We start from the raw sequence: 18,391 nt of genomic DNA on the forward strand, positions 1-18,391 counted from the left end.
AGACTGCATACCCTGTGTTGTCAGAATTTTTGCTTGTTTTGCATCCAGAAAGAATGTATCATTCTCCTACCTCTAAAGCTGTCTTCTCTGTCTTCACCCTGACTTGGTTATAGTGGCTTATTTGTGTTTTTAAGATTATAAGATAGATGAGTTTAATAAACACCTTTCACAGGCTAGTGTGCAGTTTTTACCCTGAAGGTAGAAAACATCTTCATCCTGTTGACAGATAAACAGATATTACAAAAGGATTTATAACTCTTGTTCCCCAGGACTTCTATGATTGAAATGGTAACTGTTTGATAGAAATCCTTCAAGCGGCACAAAACAACAGGGCTTTGAAGGATGTCCAGTCCTTAAGCTGCACTCTTACGCTCTGTGTACGTCCTTGGTCGTCTTGGTGCCGATAGCTCAGACAAAAAACACTTTTTTCCAAGGCTCAGCTTACAATGATGTGTTTTTAGTTTACTATCATTCACCTAATAATTGAATTGAATTAGAAAGCAACATCAGCATGTTTACTGCTCTGTTGTGTATTACATTCAGGGTTGGGGTCCATTACATTTTTAAATTACAATGACATCTTCACTTATCTGTGTTAAATTACAACTCAATTATGATTACTTTGACCAGCATTTTTTTCCAATTACAATTGTAATTACAATTATTATGTTTCCCCTGATTGTCAACTACAATGATGTTCTCAATTATTAAAGTTCAGTCACAATGAATCACAATTACTGAGCCTTTAATGATTAACTTCTGAAAACTGAATGTTCCTCTTGTGTTAGCTTTCTGTTAGCATCTCTTATGATAACGAGTTAGTTTTGACCCATGTCCTAAATCAGCTGTAAAATACACAAACAAAAACAAAAATCTATCATCTAATTTGCATGTTTATCATCTCTTGGTTACTTTTTTTTTTTTTTCTTGTCTGCACATGCTGTCAAAGGTCAACACCACAGGAAGTGCAATCATTATGAGACAGCAATGCATATTTTGTTATTGCAATAAAATACATTGATTTATTTGGTTACTTTTTAGGTTTCCTAATAATTAAAATATTAGTTTTGATATTTCGGTGTGGGTGTCTGAGCCTTTTTGCTGTCAGTGTTCACTTAGATTTAAAAAAGTGTTAATATAGTGAAATGATTCTCAAGAGAACTGACATGTAAAGTTGACATGAAACATAGTTTAATAGAGTTTTTCTAGAATTTCCACGCCAATTACAATTACAAAGTCAATTACCTCAACTCAGTTACATTTCAATTATGATTACAACAGCAATGTCATAATTAGAATTAATTACCAGTTACGCAATTACAATTATAATTGACTCCAAAAACAACAAAAATAGTTCCACAAGTGGAGAGCGCACACACGCTACGTTCACATTGCAGGCAAACTCAACCCAAATCTGATCTTTTTGCCCATATGCCACCTGTATCCGATCTGTTAAAGAGAGTCTGAACAACACAAATCTGATTTTAATGTCTCCGCATTGTTAAAGCCGCTGACATCTCTATCCCACCACTGTTGTCTCCGACTCCGCATCCCAACATTCCGCTGTACAGATGTAGCAGCGTCACAGCAAACAGCTAGAGTGATAAACCTGGCTCTCTTCTTTTTCACTCTCCTTAAAGTTATGAAGTGCTGACTTCTATGTCTGGGTGGGCGATATGAGAAAAAAATCATTTCACAATTTTTTCTTTGTAAAATCACAATCACGATTTTATCACAATTTTTTCCATTAAAATTATTGAGACTATTTTAAAGTTATTTACCAATAAAACAAACCAATTCACCTACTTAAATTATTTTTCATTTTTTTAATAGTTTTACAAGAAAAACAATAATGGGTCAAAGTCAGTGGAGCCACAAAGACCCTTTTATTGATCACTAGCAGCACAATATCAACATTTTGTGTCACTTGTGACTTTTTCCTTCATTAAGGCTGAAATGTGATTAAATTATGTAGTGTTGCTTCTTTCAGGGCAGCTCTGGCAGCTCTAAGCGCTTAATAATTTGTAATGTCTGTAATGCTGACTAGCAAAAGGTGTGATTTGGCAGAGAAAAAACCTTTGGATGTGCTGTGTATGGACCACAGACATATGACGCAGACATGGCACCGTAAGGGTTCAAATGTGACCTACAGACGGTTCTATGATCTCCGTGATTTAGGAGATCATCGTCATGTTTTAATCCATAACGATCTAATATCGTCAGATCGCACAGCCTTATCTCAGCATAATATACAGTCCTACACTGGACGCCTCCATATCGTCTCAGTGTGTTGTTGCCCAATATCAGCACTCGTCCAATCAAATCACTAGGTTTGATTGGACGATCAAACCTAGTGAAACAGTTTCCTGAATGTGATTTACTTTAAAAACTACTTTCAACAACTCAGAGCTGCCCTGAAAAAAGCAACACTACATAATTTAATCACATTTCAGCCTTAATGAAGGAAAAAGTCACAAGTGACACAAAATGTTGATATTGTGCTGCTAGTCATTAATAAAAGGGTCTTTGTGGCAATTTTCTCCACTGACTTTGACAAATTATTGCTTTTCTTGTAAAACTATTGAAAAAATAAATAAATAAATAAATAAAAATGGTTTATATCGCCTATGGCCATTTTGAGGAAAAATATAGAGATATGAATATTGGTCGATATCACCCAGGCCTAATGTAACCAAAGCAGTAACATTTTATCTTGTAAAGGATATTATTGTCTAAACTGTGTGAAATGAGGCGTTCAAACACTGCTTAAAGTAGGATTTTATTAATATGAGTGTATTACCTCAATAACAAATAGAAATCACTAGATCTATCTGCTGCCTTGTTATGGAGCAAGTGTTGCTAATGCTAATGCTACACTACTTTAGTTAAACAAAGTAAAAAGACTGTGTGTGACTAAAATAACTTGTCAGCCTTTTTGTTTGATGTTTATTGTTCTTGGAACCAGTTTGATGAATTGCTTACATACAATTTTAAAAAAAAATTGAAAATTACCTTGTGCTAAATTATCTTTTATTTCTTTTTTCCATTTAGGGCGATGGTTTTAAGTAGGGTGATTTGGTTTGTTTTATTGGTAAATAACTTTAAAATATTCTTAGTGATTTGAATGAAAAAAATCGTGATAAAATCCTGATCTTGATTTCACAAAGAAAAAATTGTGACATGACTTTTTCCCATATCGCCCACCCGTAGTTGGAACTAACTGTTGTATAATCCTTTTTATTTTTTGTCGTGTCACCAACAGGGCCAAACTGCTACGCAGACACAGCAGTGATACCCGCAGGCAGAGAGGTGAAGATCAATGAATGCACAATCTGCTACTGCACATACGAAGAGGGCACGTGGCAGATCGAGCATCAGGCCACCTGCAGTAAGAACGAGTGCCAGCGGAGCTAGAGACTGGCACAGTGTGATGGAGAGGCATTGGCACGCAACACCAGCGCCAACTTGCATGTACACACTGTCCGCCTTTCACCCAACCTATCGGACATCAGGGTCAAACAGACGCCCTGAAGCGTTTCAGCGTTTCTACTCTAGTGTAACTGACAAACAAGCCTTTCTGAAAGTTTGTCATTTAAACAAAGAAGATCTATTTATCTTTCTATTAAATTATTTATGAATATATTCCAATTATTGGGTCCATATTGCTGAACTTGTGACAAAGTATTTTTTATAGCCTCTGTATTTTACTAAGCAATGTATTGGACCAGAAGTTACTCGATCTACAGAATGTATAGAACACACACAGTTGTCTTTGGAGGTGCAAACCTCAATGTCTGGACTTGCGGTGTCATCTGACCAATCCTGACGTCCGTCCCTCTACCACCAAAGTGCAGACTTTGCGAAATCCATTTTTGCAAAGATAGATGAAGATCTGCAGAGATAAAAACAGCATTAAGATAAATTGCGAGGATTCAAAAAGACTTGACTGTTTCCTGATTTTTAAACAAATCTTTTTTGGATGTTGAGATGTGCTTTGATTTGAAAGTGATTTTTTTTGTAGATATATCTTGTGTGTTTATGTTTAAATTAACTGCCAGTACGTGCACAATAAAAGTCTGAATTATATCTCTTTTCCGCTTTAGCTTGTTTGGGTTCCTTTTACGGGTTCACAAATGAACAAAGATTTATCAAATAATTATTTGCACCATCAAATGAAACTCAGATGGGATAATGGGCCCCAGTTTGCTATTCTGATGTCTGTTTCAGATCCCACAAGTAACCTCTCTCCTCAGTTATTAACATAATGTAATCCTATGATGATAAGTGATTGTTTAAAAGCCACAGGTCAGTTTTTAATGAGCTGTCAGGAGGATGTTATGTCAGTAAGTACAGAGCAGTTTCTTTTCCATCAGTTCTAAGCGTTGTTGTGTGCACTGCACATGCTGGAGGCTAGAATTTTGTCTTCATAGATGAACTCTGAACTCTCACCATGGGAACCATTCAATATAATTCCTCTTAATTGCTTAATTTTATTTTTGGTTGTTTTTTTTTCTTTGAGGCCAATAAGTGATGAGGGTGTTTTCATTGGTCCATCAACCAGCAAATCAAATAATGATAAATAATTCAGGTGCAAGTTAAGAGCACTGCAATGCACAATCAGATAAACAAATGCAAATCTGTTTATCTCACTCTTATAGCACTGTAAAGATACCCTTTGAAAAGCTTTAGACCCCAGATTGGCAACCTTTATCATAGTGGGGCCACACAACTGTGATTGTCTGATCCAAGGGCCACATTATCAACATTCATGTAGGCATTTGGAATAATGACCAATATGAGCATTAATAAAGGAAAGAACAAAGGATATGTAACTGTTGTAAATGTTTTTGTGTGTTTTTGGAGTATTTTTGTGTATTTTATGTTTTATTTTTGTGTAATTTTGCTGTTTTTTTATGTTATTCTGTGCTATTACTTTTGGGGGCTAGAAAAAAATTAGACATGTGGCCCCCATGCCAATTTATCACAGCAGGGCCACAAAAATGTGATTAAACCTGATCTGAGGGCTACTTTATTAACATTTATGTCAGCATTAGAATAAGGAGCAATCATTGATCCGAGGGCCACATTTTCAACATTCATGTAGGCATTTAGAAAAATGACCAATATGAGCATTAATACACGAAAGAACAAAGGATTTGTAATTGTTGTAATTTTTGTGTGTTTTTGGAGTATTTTTGTGTATTTTTTGTTGTTTTATTTTTGTGTAATTTTGCTGTTTTTGTATTTTTTCTGTAATTCTGTGCTATTACTTTTGGGGGCTACAAAAAATGTGATTAAACCTGATCTGAGGGCGACTTACTCAACAGCAATAAAATAAGGAGCAATCAGAGCATTAACACAAGAAACCAAAAAAAAGTTGGTGTGTTTTTGTTCTCATTTTGTATATTTTTCTGTCATTTTTGTATATTTTTGCTGTCGTGTTGTGTATTTTCGTTGCCGTTTTGTGTAATTTGTTGTCCTTTTGTGTATTTTTCGCTGGAAGTTTTTGAAGTTATTTTGTGTGTTTTTGGTTTCTTTTGGAGGCGGCACAAAATTAGACAGTGGGCCGTATGTGGCCCCCAGGCCACCCATATCTGCTTTACACCAGTTGTTCCCAAACAGGGGTACGTTTATCGCTAGGGGTACAGGAGCACATTGCAGAGGGTACACTCTGAAAGATTTAACAATTGATTTAAAATAATCGAGAAATTATATCTAACTCTTTTTTAGGCTATTTTTAGACAAATTCACCACAAACTAACAGTATTGCTCAATAAAATACTGTATTTTCTTGTGAAACATCTGACAATAGGAGGCAATAATTAGCTACATTTTACAAAGGAGACTGTATTTACTTACTATTGAAGTTCAAGACACATTTAGGAGTTTAGGAGGGCTTGCTGTTCCACAAATAAAAAAGCATATGAACTTATGGAAAGGGTACTTATGATATGAAGGGTGGGGGGGGGTACTGTTTTAGACCGTCTCACAAAAAGGCTTAGATTGAGAGGTTGAGAGGAATGGATGTTACATCTCCTGCAGTGAGACGTGCCTGCTGGACAGCCAAAAGGATGGAGCCTTGTACATGTTACACACAGGCTTCTCACGGAGCAGCAGGGGAGCACATCTCTATTGACGCCTTCTCGCCGGCCTTTAACTGTATTCCTGTGATGGCAACGGTTTTCTCAGGCCAAACTTATTCTGTCAAGACAGCTGAACGTGTGCTCATGCATACAAGTGATAAATGATCAAGAGAATATTCCCTTAATCTTCCAACCCTTTCATCAGAACACTCTTCCTGTTGTTACCATGTCCCCCTTTATATTCTGTCATTTCCTCAATACTACTCCTCTCAGTCTAATTTCCAGCAGCTATACCTGCTGTGGGTTGGATAATGGTTCCTACTGGGGGAACTATTAGTCACCCCATCTGCTCTGCCAAGGTCATTAACATTCATAGCAAGTTGGCAGAGTGCATAAAACGCATACAGTCATACATGATCACGCGTGCATATGAGTGAACAATGGAATGGAAAATGATTTGGAAGTCTTCTGATCAGAAGCCAGGCATCCTTAATCTCATTAATTAAATTAAATTAATTAAATTAAATTAAAATTAAATCGGGCTTTCGCCTTTAATTGGCCATGTAATGTTAGTACATTATTGGAATTTGTCTTCTGCACTTAACCCATCCCTGAGGAGCAGTCGGCAGCCATTTTGCGGCGCCTGGGGAGCAGTTCGGGGTTAAGGGACTTGCTCAACATCCCACAGTGACGGCCCCGGTGAGGCTTGAACCGGCAACCCTCCGATTACAAGCCCAGCGTCCTTAACCACTAGGCCACCACTCCCTTAACCACTAGGCCACCACTCACTCTCATGAAGCGACACTTACACTGAAATGAAATTCCAGGAGAGATCCACATGATGGTCCAAAGTCATGACAGGCATTAATTGAGCACATCTGTTTGAAAAACCAAAGGAGCTTTAGTTGGGTCCCCTCAGTGTTCTAACTATGTAATTAGGCCTCTGCCCTGTTCCAGACATTGTGTTCTGCTTCACTGAGATAAAATGTGTTTATATTACACTTTGTGATGAAATTCATTTTTCATTCATAGCAATCGTCCTGTTCTGTCGCTTGAAATTAAGGGATTGCAAAATTAAACTTCTGGTCAACTAAAAAAAAGGGTAAAAGCTTAATCAGTGTGCAAATAACAGGTTTGAGTAAAGCACATGAATGAGGCAGGTTCTAAAGAGGGAATTGTAGAAAATGTGTTGACCTGAGCAACAGGTGACAGAATCCCCAGAGTCTGTTTTGAGGGTTTGCTGTGAAAGCAGCATTGAATCCCATTAGCAAACTACTCCCAAATATAATACGTTACCCCAGAGTGGAATTAAATTACAGGTGCAGCAGAGTCCTCTACAAATAATGGGATGTTGCCATGATTATCATAGATGGGGGAAAAATTTGCCCCTCACACTTCAGTTGGATTCAGGTCAGTGATTCAGATGTTATCTGGTTGTGTTTTCTTTTCATTTGGTAGAATTTATTCATAATGTTAACCTTTTTAAAAGTTTACTCTCTGTATTGTGACGGTTTTGAATGAAATGAGACTGAGTCAAGTTGAAGGGTTAAAGGTCAAATGCGGACACAGGGTTTATTTGGTCAAAAGGTTTTTTGGGGCAAACTGGTCTGGGATTCAAAGGTTTCAGTGTGTGTGTCCAATGAAACTGTAGCTGTTTTTGTATGCTGCTGATAACGCTAAGCATAACCATGACAAAGTCTCTTAGAAGAGACCTTGGCGAATGTTATCAGTACGATAGTATCTAGCCAGGTTAAGGCTGGGATACACTGTGCAATTTTTTTGACTCGTTGTACTCAGCTCCAGCTCTAACTGTGCGAGTCATGTGCAGAGCCAGAATGTGCGCAGCTGTACGAACCGACACTCTGACACATTCTGATTGCTCACACTGTACGTTTATACACGACACGTCGGGGTCTTGTTTCCGGAAATGCAACGTACAAATTAGAAGAAGAAGAAGAACTCTGAGGCGTCGCCATTAAAACAGACAAAGAAGAAGAACCCGGAAGTGGAGAGACACTCTCAAATCTCAGCAAAAAGAGCTTTAAAAAAGAAAAGATGGCGATGTGATGGACCAGGAGCTGGATGGACAGATGTTGTCAGTACAGTCCGTCAGTTTTACAGCTGTCCTACTGTGTTCCGCATGCGCAGTGTGAGAGTTTAAAGTAAGCCGGTCCGTGGCACTGCTTCAACTGTGAAATACCCTCACAACGAGCAACTGCATTTCGTTTGATTTCCTTACAACCATAAGCTGATCGGGAGCTGGTCGTGAGGTGTTAATCGCTTCTCGTGACCCCATGTATACTACACGATGGTGTTGTGTTCAAGACCACACTATTAGAGACCAAGACTGCACCGAGACCAAGACGAGACCAAGACTTCCAGGAGCCGAGACCGAGTCAAGACCAAGACCGAGACAAGCCGAGACCAAGACCAAGGCCAAGACCATAAACATTTTTTTTTTTTTAAATATGTAAATAAATAAAATTATGACAAGGTTCGACAGTTAAATAACATTCTCTCTTTAATTTTAGTTTCTCTTAAATACATTTGACGGACAAAAAAGGTGCCTGCAAGAAATATTAAAACTACTACTGCTACTGATAAATTCACAATTATTCTACATATTTGAAAACAAGATTTTTATGTCAGCTGAATGTACAGCAAGTGTTTAAAAGTATTTCTGCCAAGAAATAACATGGCTGGTCACCTACACACCGCAGAGTGTTTCCTCTTTGCTGTGCTTTTACAAATGTATTATTAGTGGTTCGTGAAACCAAATTTCACAACCAACAAGTTAGCGGACACGTGTAGCTCCCGCCTCTCTCTCCTGCTTGTGTGTGTGTGTGTGTGTGTGTGTGTGTGTGTGTGTGTGTGTGTGTGTGTGTGTGTGTGTGTGTGTGTGTGTGTGTGTGTGTGTGTGTCACACAGGTCAATCAGTCACATTAAGAAAGGTTGCGGTCATTATACGGGGTGGATTAAAGAATGAATAAAGGATTCTTTTATCCAGTTCTTCTCCATGTTATTATCACATTATAAAAAAGTTTAAAAATAGCAGGAATTAGTGCTGGTCTTGAGTCCGAGACAAGACCGAGTTAAAATGCTTCCCAATCCAAGACGAGACCGAGACCTTTAAAATTTGGTCTCAAGACTGGTCTCAACTACTACAACACTACGACGCGATGCACGACACACAATCTAGCAGAAATTCGCTACGATCCCAAAAATAGACACGCGAGACGAAAATCGGCTCAAAACGGGCCAAAAAACACACAATGTATGCCAGCCTTTAGGGCAGTTTGACCAGGAGAGATTCTGTAATCACATATCAGTCTGTTTCAGCTCTTTATACCACTGTTATTTTCTACAGAAATAAAGGCTGGATAACAACATGCGGAATTGTTTAATATACACAGTGAATTTCAAAAAGCAAAAATGTGGTGTGACTATTTCTTTTCCATGACAAATGTTATCAACAGGAAGAAAATTGGACCCCTAGCGCATGCTTGCCTTTTTATTTTTCTCTGATTTCCCTTTTCTGTCAGTAATTTGAATATAATTAAAAAGCTCAGATGTGAGCGAAGCAGAATGTGTTTATACCAGTTTGCATAAATTAGTTAATACTTTCTGATATTTTAATTGTGATTTGTGTCTTTTGTTTTGAGGCAGAGTCTTTAAAGAGACTTTAAAAGATATGAAATGTTTTGTTGTTGTTCCCCTCACAACCCCAATCAGGATGTAAGGAAAGTTAACTTTGGTAAATGATTCTGTAACAAAGCTTCTTACACAAAAATAATATACAATATTTTTTTGTTTATTTCCCTTTTAAATGGTGCCACATACATAAGAACCATGTATTTGTGGGAGTAGCAGCAGAGCTGAGTATGTGTGCATTACATCAATGAAAATCTACTCTGCCAAACAGTTTATTCGGCCATTGACTCTTGTTTGGTGTTGGACGATTGAAGTCTGAAGAAACAACACATATTGGCAGTTTAAGAAAAAAAACCCAAACAGGAGCCTCAGCAGTTTATTTAGTTTAGTTTAGTTTATTTGAGCGATTCACATCCATAATTTTTACAAAACACAAGATACATCATTAAACTGTAGTGAAAGCTCAAAAGCTTATAGGCGCCTACTAGGAATGTGCGATATTTTATCGTTTATGATTTATCGTCAAAAGCATTCTCACCAGTATGAATATGTCATCCCACGATATAAAAAATAAATTCTTATGTTGGAAATTAGCGAGAGCCACGGGCCATTTGTCCCTCAATTTTTGCCAAGAATGCCCCTAAAAACGTTGTTCCACAGGACAAAACTGCCTCTGTTTGTTGTCAGTGACTTATTATTCTCTGGAGCGGAACCCTGTTTACGGCAGCTCTGCGGCGGAGCCTCCATGGTGTGCATCGCCAACGCCCCCTCACACACCGCCATCTGTGTGTGTGAGGTTCTCGTCACGGCTACCTGAAGCTGCCGTGCCGCGATGCATCATGGACCGTTACTTGGTTGAAACCATCGAACAAAGGGAACCAAGTCAAGTTCCTCCGTCAGATCCACTTAAAGTTCCACAAACACAGTGACAGAGATGAACCTGTAGCAACGATCAACTAAAGCTAACTATGCTAAGCTAACCCACCGACACACAGAGCTAATGCTAACCACTCCATATAAGGAGTAGACCAAGTAAAAAGATTAAAAGAACACGTCTTACTGTCCTGAAGCTACAGAGAGCAACAGATTTGTTTATGGTCAGATTTAACACCTGGAAGGATAAAAGCTAATCATGTCACACGACATGTAAAATAAAAGTTAGCATAAATACTACTGCCACTATTCATCCGTCCCAACTTGTGAAACTCAGTTTTTTTTAAAAATTATATTTCATGTGTTCACAAGACAATGCTTGTCCCATTACACTAATGTAACTATTGAGATTAAAACAGCTAAATATACTGAATGATTAAATCATCAGATAGATCTGTTTTTAATTATAGGAAATCAGAGAGATATTTATCTTTATGTAACTCGTTATAAGATAAATTAAACAAGATTCATCAGCAGTAAAAACACTAATGGAGTTATTTTTCATGTGGTTTTTTGTTTTTTTTAGAAAATAATTTGATTTCAAGTGAGGAAATAAATGAATTACATACAATAACACTAACAGTGTGACCCACGTGCACTTATATATGCCATAAAATATCAGCAGTGAGTCAGCACCTATTGTAACCTTTTTAAATGTGTTTAGTGTTGAAGTATTCCGATTTATTTTTGTTTGTAAGGAACCTGTTTACACTAAGTTGTGAATTTTTTTTATTTATTTATAGTTGTTATTTAACGTGATTTTTATTGTTATCATGATAAATACCAGAAATTATCGGTATTTTTTTTTTTTACTCAATATCGCCCATCCCTAGCGCCTACCCCATATATAAGCGTGTTGAAGAACCATCACAGCCACAACAATCTGGCTCCTGCTCCTCATACTGGTCACCAGCGCGAACACACTCTACAGTGGGATGGAATCTTCAAGCAGTGTTAATTTTGTTGAACATTTGACTACTTATGACTACAAGTGACAATAACAAGACTATGATTAAAATAAATAAAGTTGGACAAAAACTAAGTCAAAATATATTTATTTATTCATCAACTACCAAAAACAAAATTATAATTTTGTCACATGGGACGAAATCTAATCAAAGGTTATGTGGTCATGTGGTCTACTATATCTGTAATAGATTTAGTCGATTAAAATCTTAATGGTTAGTCTAAAGCTAGACTATAACTGAATTAGTTCGAAGGACTGAATTCAAATTTAAACTAAGTTGCCCTTTGGTCAAAAGACTATGACTAAAACTAAATAAAAAGTTGCTGTCAAAATGAACACTGGACTCAAGTCAGCCAACGTGGTTGTGTTGGTCACTGTGGCACATAAGTGCGTCCAAAGGGAAATAAACAGGCTTTCCAACTGTATAAGATTTATTGCCAAGAAACATTGTTACAGTGTTAAAGCAAAGAATCATCTAACAGAAACAAATGTCCTTACGTTTTGGGCTAAGTTAGATATTTATAAGAAATCACAATTTCCTTTTAACTCTTCTCAAAGAGCCTCATCGTGTGATATTGGAGCGTCAAATACCAAAAACCTTATGCTGAATGTCAGTTCAGATAACAGAGAACATCCTCTTGAGCTTCTATCTCAGACCAATCCAATATGAACTTGTGTAGTGGGGTAAGTGATCAAACTTTGACACTGAACTTTAACACTTTACTGAAGTTTTTCACATAAGGCTGACAATACGCTGTCATCATAATGACATGACACGTGTCATTAGCATGAGGTGTCATGAAGGCTGTCACTGGCCACATTTACATGGAAGCTTTAATTCCTCTTTAAAGCGGAATAAAAGTTAATTCCTCTTTAACCTGACCTTGTAAACACTTAATTTCTACTGCTAATTTAATTCCAAATTAAAGTTAATTCCAAATTAGGTGGCTGGTTTATTCCGTTTTTAATTCCGAATTAAATAATTCCTCTTTCTTGTAAACAGTTAACAAAACATAAAGCTGCTTTAAGTTAATTCCGGTTGTTTTGCACGTGCGTGACTTGCGGCGATGACGCGTTTGGTGACAACATAATCCAACATGGCCGCCCGGACTAGAGCCAACATATTAATAATAAGAGCCTTAAAAGACATAGATCTAATGAAAAGAGTGGATGGACGGAGGCATAAATGTGCGGAAATTAACAGACACATGGACTTATCACACACACATGGAGATCAGCAAATATTTATTCCTGGTTATTGTTATCTGGAGTTTTACTGGCCTTTATTTACTGGTGATTAGGTCCTATATCTCTATAAGCTGTTGCTTCAAAACTACAATCAAAATAAAGGTGAACACGGTTCTCATGTGTGGTCTTCTGTGTTACAGCCAACAATAATTTGTTGTGTGTTTTTCCCGAAGGACGTGATATGTCATGTTCGCCCCCTGTCCAATCAGAGCCTTTCCAACCAGACCTAAAGCGGAATTATCTGAAGCCGATTTTCCATGTTTTCCATGTAAACCTCACTTCGGGAATTACCATTTTCATGTAAACACAAAGCAGAACACTTTAATTCTGATGATTTAATTCAGAATAACTAATTCCGAATTAAAAAACATCATGTAACCGTGGCAATTAAGTGTCATTCATTACACTTCCACCTCCACCCCACACCTCTCTACGGGTAGGAGGGGAGGAGGCTGGAATCTGGAAGTGGTTCAAACAGTTCTCTTAACCCTCACATGACACATCATTTTATGACAGGGTGTCCAAACAGGCACAGAATGGAGAAGGTGCACCCATCCCCCACTTCTGATCCCTATCCTATCCTTGCTAGACCACATAGTTACAATATCACAAACCTTTTTGATGAGTGACTCAATGAAGAGAGAAACATAAATGACAAGCGTCAGCCTTTGATTCCTAATTATAACTGGGAGAGGCTCAGAACTCACTGTGGGGTCTCATCGAGAAAACACATTCCTTTACCTAACCCTAACCCCAACCCTACCAAACCCCACTACATCCCTCCACCTAACCCAAAAAATGCCAACATAGCTCCAATGGTGACATAATTTAGCGAACAAAATGAATGACAGCCTTCGTGACACCTTATTCATGTTAATAACAGATAATGAGAGCATAATGTCAGCCTTATGTATAAAACTAAAGCGTTATCATTTTGTCTAAATATAAAGAAAGTTTTTTATGTTTTGGTTCCTTCAGCTCTTGGTCTCAGTGAGATTATGATTTAACAGAGGGGGACACACTCAATATTTGCGTCAGTAGAAAATAAGAAAGGGTTCCGGTTGCCCGCTTGCATTTGTATCAGTCGCTGCTGTGAACTTTAGAAAGTGATATCTTCACAAAGCTGAGGCTCATGGGAATTATCTGCCATGGCGCACTCACATAAAGAAGTCACTCACATGCAGCTGTAATGATCTACCTTCATGGACTTCACATTTATGTGAAGTGGATAAGTCTGCAGGATCGTGGTTTGTGTTGCACATCTATCTTGGAACAGGACAAGCTTGATGACAGCTGAAAGTTATAAATATTTCATGCACATTTGTGCTATTTATTTTCAATTCCAGAAGAAGTGCCGGGTCCTTTACTGAAATTATTTCCAATAAAATATGCTTCTTATCTATGACTGCCTGTTGGCTTCCTGCACAATGTGGGACCATTAACTTCAAAGCGGTTCATCAGTAGATTTGTGATTGTTCTTTCAGAGTTTGGCCTTTTCAATTTTTCCAGCCGTCCTTTTCTCCGATAGAAAATGTGTTCCTTGGGATCCCACAGCACACAGCAGTGAACATTAATTTCACTGGACAGCAGCTAAATGCTGGAGAAATGCTCTGAATATTCTATTTTCACTTTCTGAAATGATTTCTAAGCGCATCAACTGAAATCTATTAAATCGCGCTTTGAATGGTTTGACACCTCTGCGAGTCCTCCTCGGAGCCACATGTAGCATTCCCATGTGATTACGACGCTCCTTGATCAATCCCAGTGAATCACTTTATGTTTGAGCACCACGATTCTCAAGAGTCTGGGGCCTGAAATTGTCTTTTATAGATCTGGTATTATATCTCCCTCTCCTCTGCCATTAGCTAGATATTCACATTCTCCCTCTCACCTCTCTACCAGGCCCTGCTTCCACAGGGTAGTAGTGACACTGACAATTGGCCGCGTTGCGTTATGTTCCCTTTCACACAACTGCAGGCAAACATCGCTCACACATAAGCTTTCATTAAACACAACAAGGTCTTAAAATAACATTTCACCAGATTCAAATGCTCAATCTGACACCGGTGGAGAGCGAATCTCCAATTTTCTTCAAATAAGCCGAGTTGCAGTGGAAAAGGCAGGATTAACCTGACCCCTTCAATCACAGGCTGTTACAGGGCGAGGAGGTGAGTGATAAGGTTTCAGAGAAGTGTTTGAGAATTTCATCCACAACAAGCAACGCACGACGATGTGACCTGTGTGCTGAACATCATTTAAAAAAAGGGGTTTGTGCTTGTGTAGTTTGTGTGTGTGTGTGTGTAGCTGTCAGACTACTGATATTATTGTTTAGCTTTAGGCTTTCTCAAAGAAAGCCACCTATTGCATGTTTATATGGAGCCTCTAGAATACAAAATGCTTTTGCAACACATTTCGTCATTGTAAGGTAAATCATTACATTCACAGTGAATGTTTTGAGCCACATGTTCACATGCTGCTCTGTAAGCCCTCAGGACATTTGTTGTGTATCGAAACCATAATGTCAGAAAAAATATGAAGGCAAGATATGTTATATGTACGATTTATTTTTGATTTGTTCGTCCAACAAGCATAAAAAGTCTGATCGTCGAGCAGAGAGGTAAAAGAGGTTCACACTGCAGACGACCGCACTGAGATTTTTATTCTATGTTTAAGGATCAAAAGCAGCTAATTCAACCTGTCAGAGGGAATGGAAACACCCAGGGAGTGCAACGTCCTGAAAGTGTAATAATGGAAACTACGGTCTCGAGGGAGTCGATCTTTCAGAGAAACAGAGTAAGTCCATTACCCATAGTATGTCTTTGCCTAATGCAGTGCCCTGTTTGTTATTAAAATACTGAAGCCGGGTATTATGCACAACTGAAAAGAAGTCTTTAAACAGAACAAAAGAAGAAATGATGCAACACCATCCTGTTGGACTAAAGCACTGTAAGCATAATAAAAACCTTTTCATGGACAAAAAGTGGGTTTCATTTGTGTTTGGTGTATTTTATATTTAAAAGCCTGACAGTGACACAATAATTTTGATTAGATTACATGTAAAACAAAGAAAAATAATATTCACACACACTTTTCCTATTTATTTGTGTGGATTTACCCTAAAATTGCCTTTTACTTTGGCCCCACAACTCATTATGAGATTGAAAACTCGAGTTCTTGGAGAAAAACCTATTAATGCACAAGGAGAACATGCAAACTCCCTCCTGAGGGGCTTGTCTGTGCTCTGAGGCTGCAATACGTTTGTCCTTTTACTCCAAAAAGTCATAAAGAAGCCCATTAAAGGAATTGAAGTGTCCAGACCTCTTTTTATTTCACCTTCGCATAGCTGTCAAAGCTGTCTGGTCAAAGACCATAAATAAATTTTAAGATCTAATTTAGAAGTTAGCAATCCTGCTTCTCAGTCAGAGTTTTTTTTTGCTTTCATTGGTGGATGGATGTTTTGATGGATGGATGAATGGATGGATGGATGTCTTTGAGCCATTTTCCATTCTATGTTGATGATTGTTGCTTTCCTACTGCTTTCATTTGACTAAAATGACAAAATATGCTTTTACTGGATTCCGACTAACTTTCTACAACAATGTTGAGACAAAAGAAAAACGAATGTCAAAGTAATAATGAAACATGTCATGGATTATTTTCTGTCACAGTCTGTCAGTTTTTGTGTTATTTCATTATTATGTCTGCCTGTGGGACTTGTTTTTGCTGGATATGAGTGAGGTTTTCTGTCGGTTGCATTGTTTTAGTTTGTAGATTTAAGCTCTAGGTGTTTATCCTCAAGGTTTGTTTTTGACTCTCCCAGTCTTGTCAGTTTGTGTAATAAAAGAGTGACAAATCTTAACACAAATCTTTAGAAAGTCTTACGTAATATATTCAGGTAAGGGTAAATATTGCTTTCTTTGTTGTGTTTAAGCTGGTTTGCTAAGTATTTGCCTGATTTATTAGTGTAATCAAAGTGTTTGTGTTGTAATTGCAGTAAAATTATTTTTTTAATTCTTTTTTTGATAGAATGTGTTTGATCCACAAAGGTTCAGTTTGATCTACTGCTTATTATTCCTCAGTACATTGTTTAGTGTTTTGTTTTTGTTTCCTTCTGATTATAGTCTTTCCAGTTTCCCAGAGTAAGAATGGAGATTCATGGAGTTGTTATCAAAAAGTCCTCCCATTTCTCTGTAATTTGATCAAATTCACTATCATTAAGTAGAGAAGTGTTAAAGCACCATAGTGAGGATGATTTCAGGTTAGAGTCACGCTGCAGGGTGAGGACACAGGGTCATGATCACTAATAATAATAATAAGATGCATTCTAGAATAAGTTTTATTTAGGAAAAAAGTCAGTCTGTGAGAAGGAATTCTGCACAGGGGAGAAGTATTCCCTTTTAGTTTGAATATTCAGAAGCTATATGTCTTTTATTCCAGAATCTTCCATGTAATCCATTAACAGTTTAGCTGATTGATATAGTTTTGCATGAGAACACTTACCGTACTATGAAGCGGATTCACTAAAGGTTTAGGGGTATTAAAATGTGTGCAAACGTCACTCCACGTGTTAATAAGCCGTACAAACCTGGGGAATCAGGAGTCCGCTGCTGCTGCCCTCAATCCATTTAGCGCGTTTCCCTCCGATGAAAATATGTATAGTAGGCGGAGCTCCCAGGGGGAGCAAAAATATGGGCGAAGGACATGTAAATAAATTAATGCAGGGAAAGCAATGCGATTAATCAAATCTGGAACTGTTTGCGGTGATTGTTTTAGCACAGAAAAATACTACGACTGAAAAGCAGGTGCAAAACTCACACTCAGTTGACCGAAAACACAGGGTTGATGAAAAAAGGCTCCAGTTGTGTGTGTGTGTTTGAGAGAGAGAGAGAGAAAAGCAGGACATGCAGCGCTGGCGGCTGTGGTGCAGATGATTGTTGTGCGCAGAGATGGATTCATAGACATGACCATGGATTGTCATATCTTCAGATGCACTGCTCCAGTTTCTCTTTTTTTCTCTATGTTTTGACCGTCAAAGTCTTGTGTCGTGTTGATATCAGGCCAGAATGAGCAGATGAGATGCATAATTTACTCAGTGGTGATCACTGATGGCACAGTGGTCACATATGAGAGTGTGCGTGGCACAGCGCTGCTCGGACCTACTGGATTATGGTCAGTAGATCATAGATTCAAATAATGCAGACTGATTGATAGACTTCCTGCATTAACTCAGATCAATGGGAGATCAATAGGACAGTCTCTGTCCAAATCTGCCTATTTTTCGTGGACTGATCAGAGCACAGTTACAGGTCCTGAAAGAGCAATCACATTAAATTAGGGGGAAAAATTATCATTAGTTTTTATAGTTGTTGTTTAAAAAAACTTTTTGTTTATTTAGTTTTCTACATTATTAAACGTTTGTGCAATAGACAGAGAAGTCCATCTGCCTCAAATTGAACTTCCTCAAATGTCAGTGCTTGTGCGCACTGACGTCTCCACATTTAACGAGCAA

At 37.9% G+C, this 18,391-nt stretch overlaps 1 protein-coding gene across 1 annotated transcript in view; it reads left to right on the forward strand.

The window, feature by feature from the left end:
• vwc2 (von Willebrand factor C domain containing 2) overlaps positions 1-4,117 on the forward strand; it is a 58,586-nt gene extending 54,469 nt beyond the window's left edge. The window contains exon 4 of the mRNA XM_028468711.1: positions 3,263-4,117. Within this exon, the coding sequence (XP_028324512.1) occupies positions 3,263-3,414 (152 nt within the window). The 3' untranslated portion in view covers positions 3,415-4,117. The remainder of the gene's footprint in view (positions 1-3,262) is intronic.
• The last annotated feature ends 14,274 nt before the right edge of the window (positions 4,118-18,391 follow it).

The sequence above is a fragment of the Gouania willdenowi genome, chromosome 15 (assembly GCF_900634775.1).
Source record: "Gouania willdenowi chromosome 15, fGouWil2.1, whole genome shotgun sequence".
NCBI classification, from domain to species: domain Eukaryota; kingdom Metazoa; phylum Chordata; class Actinopteri; order Blenniiformes; family Gobiesocidae; genus Gouania; species Gouania willdenowi.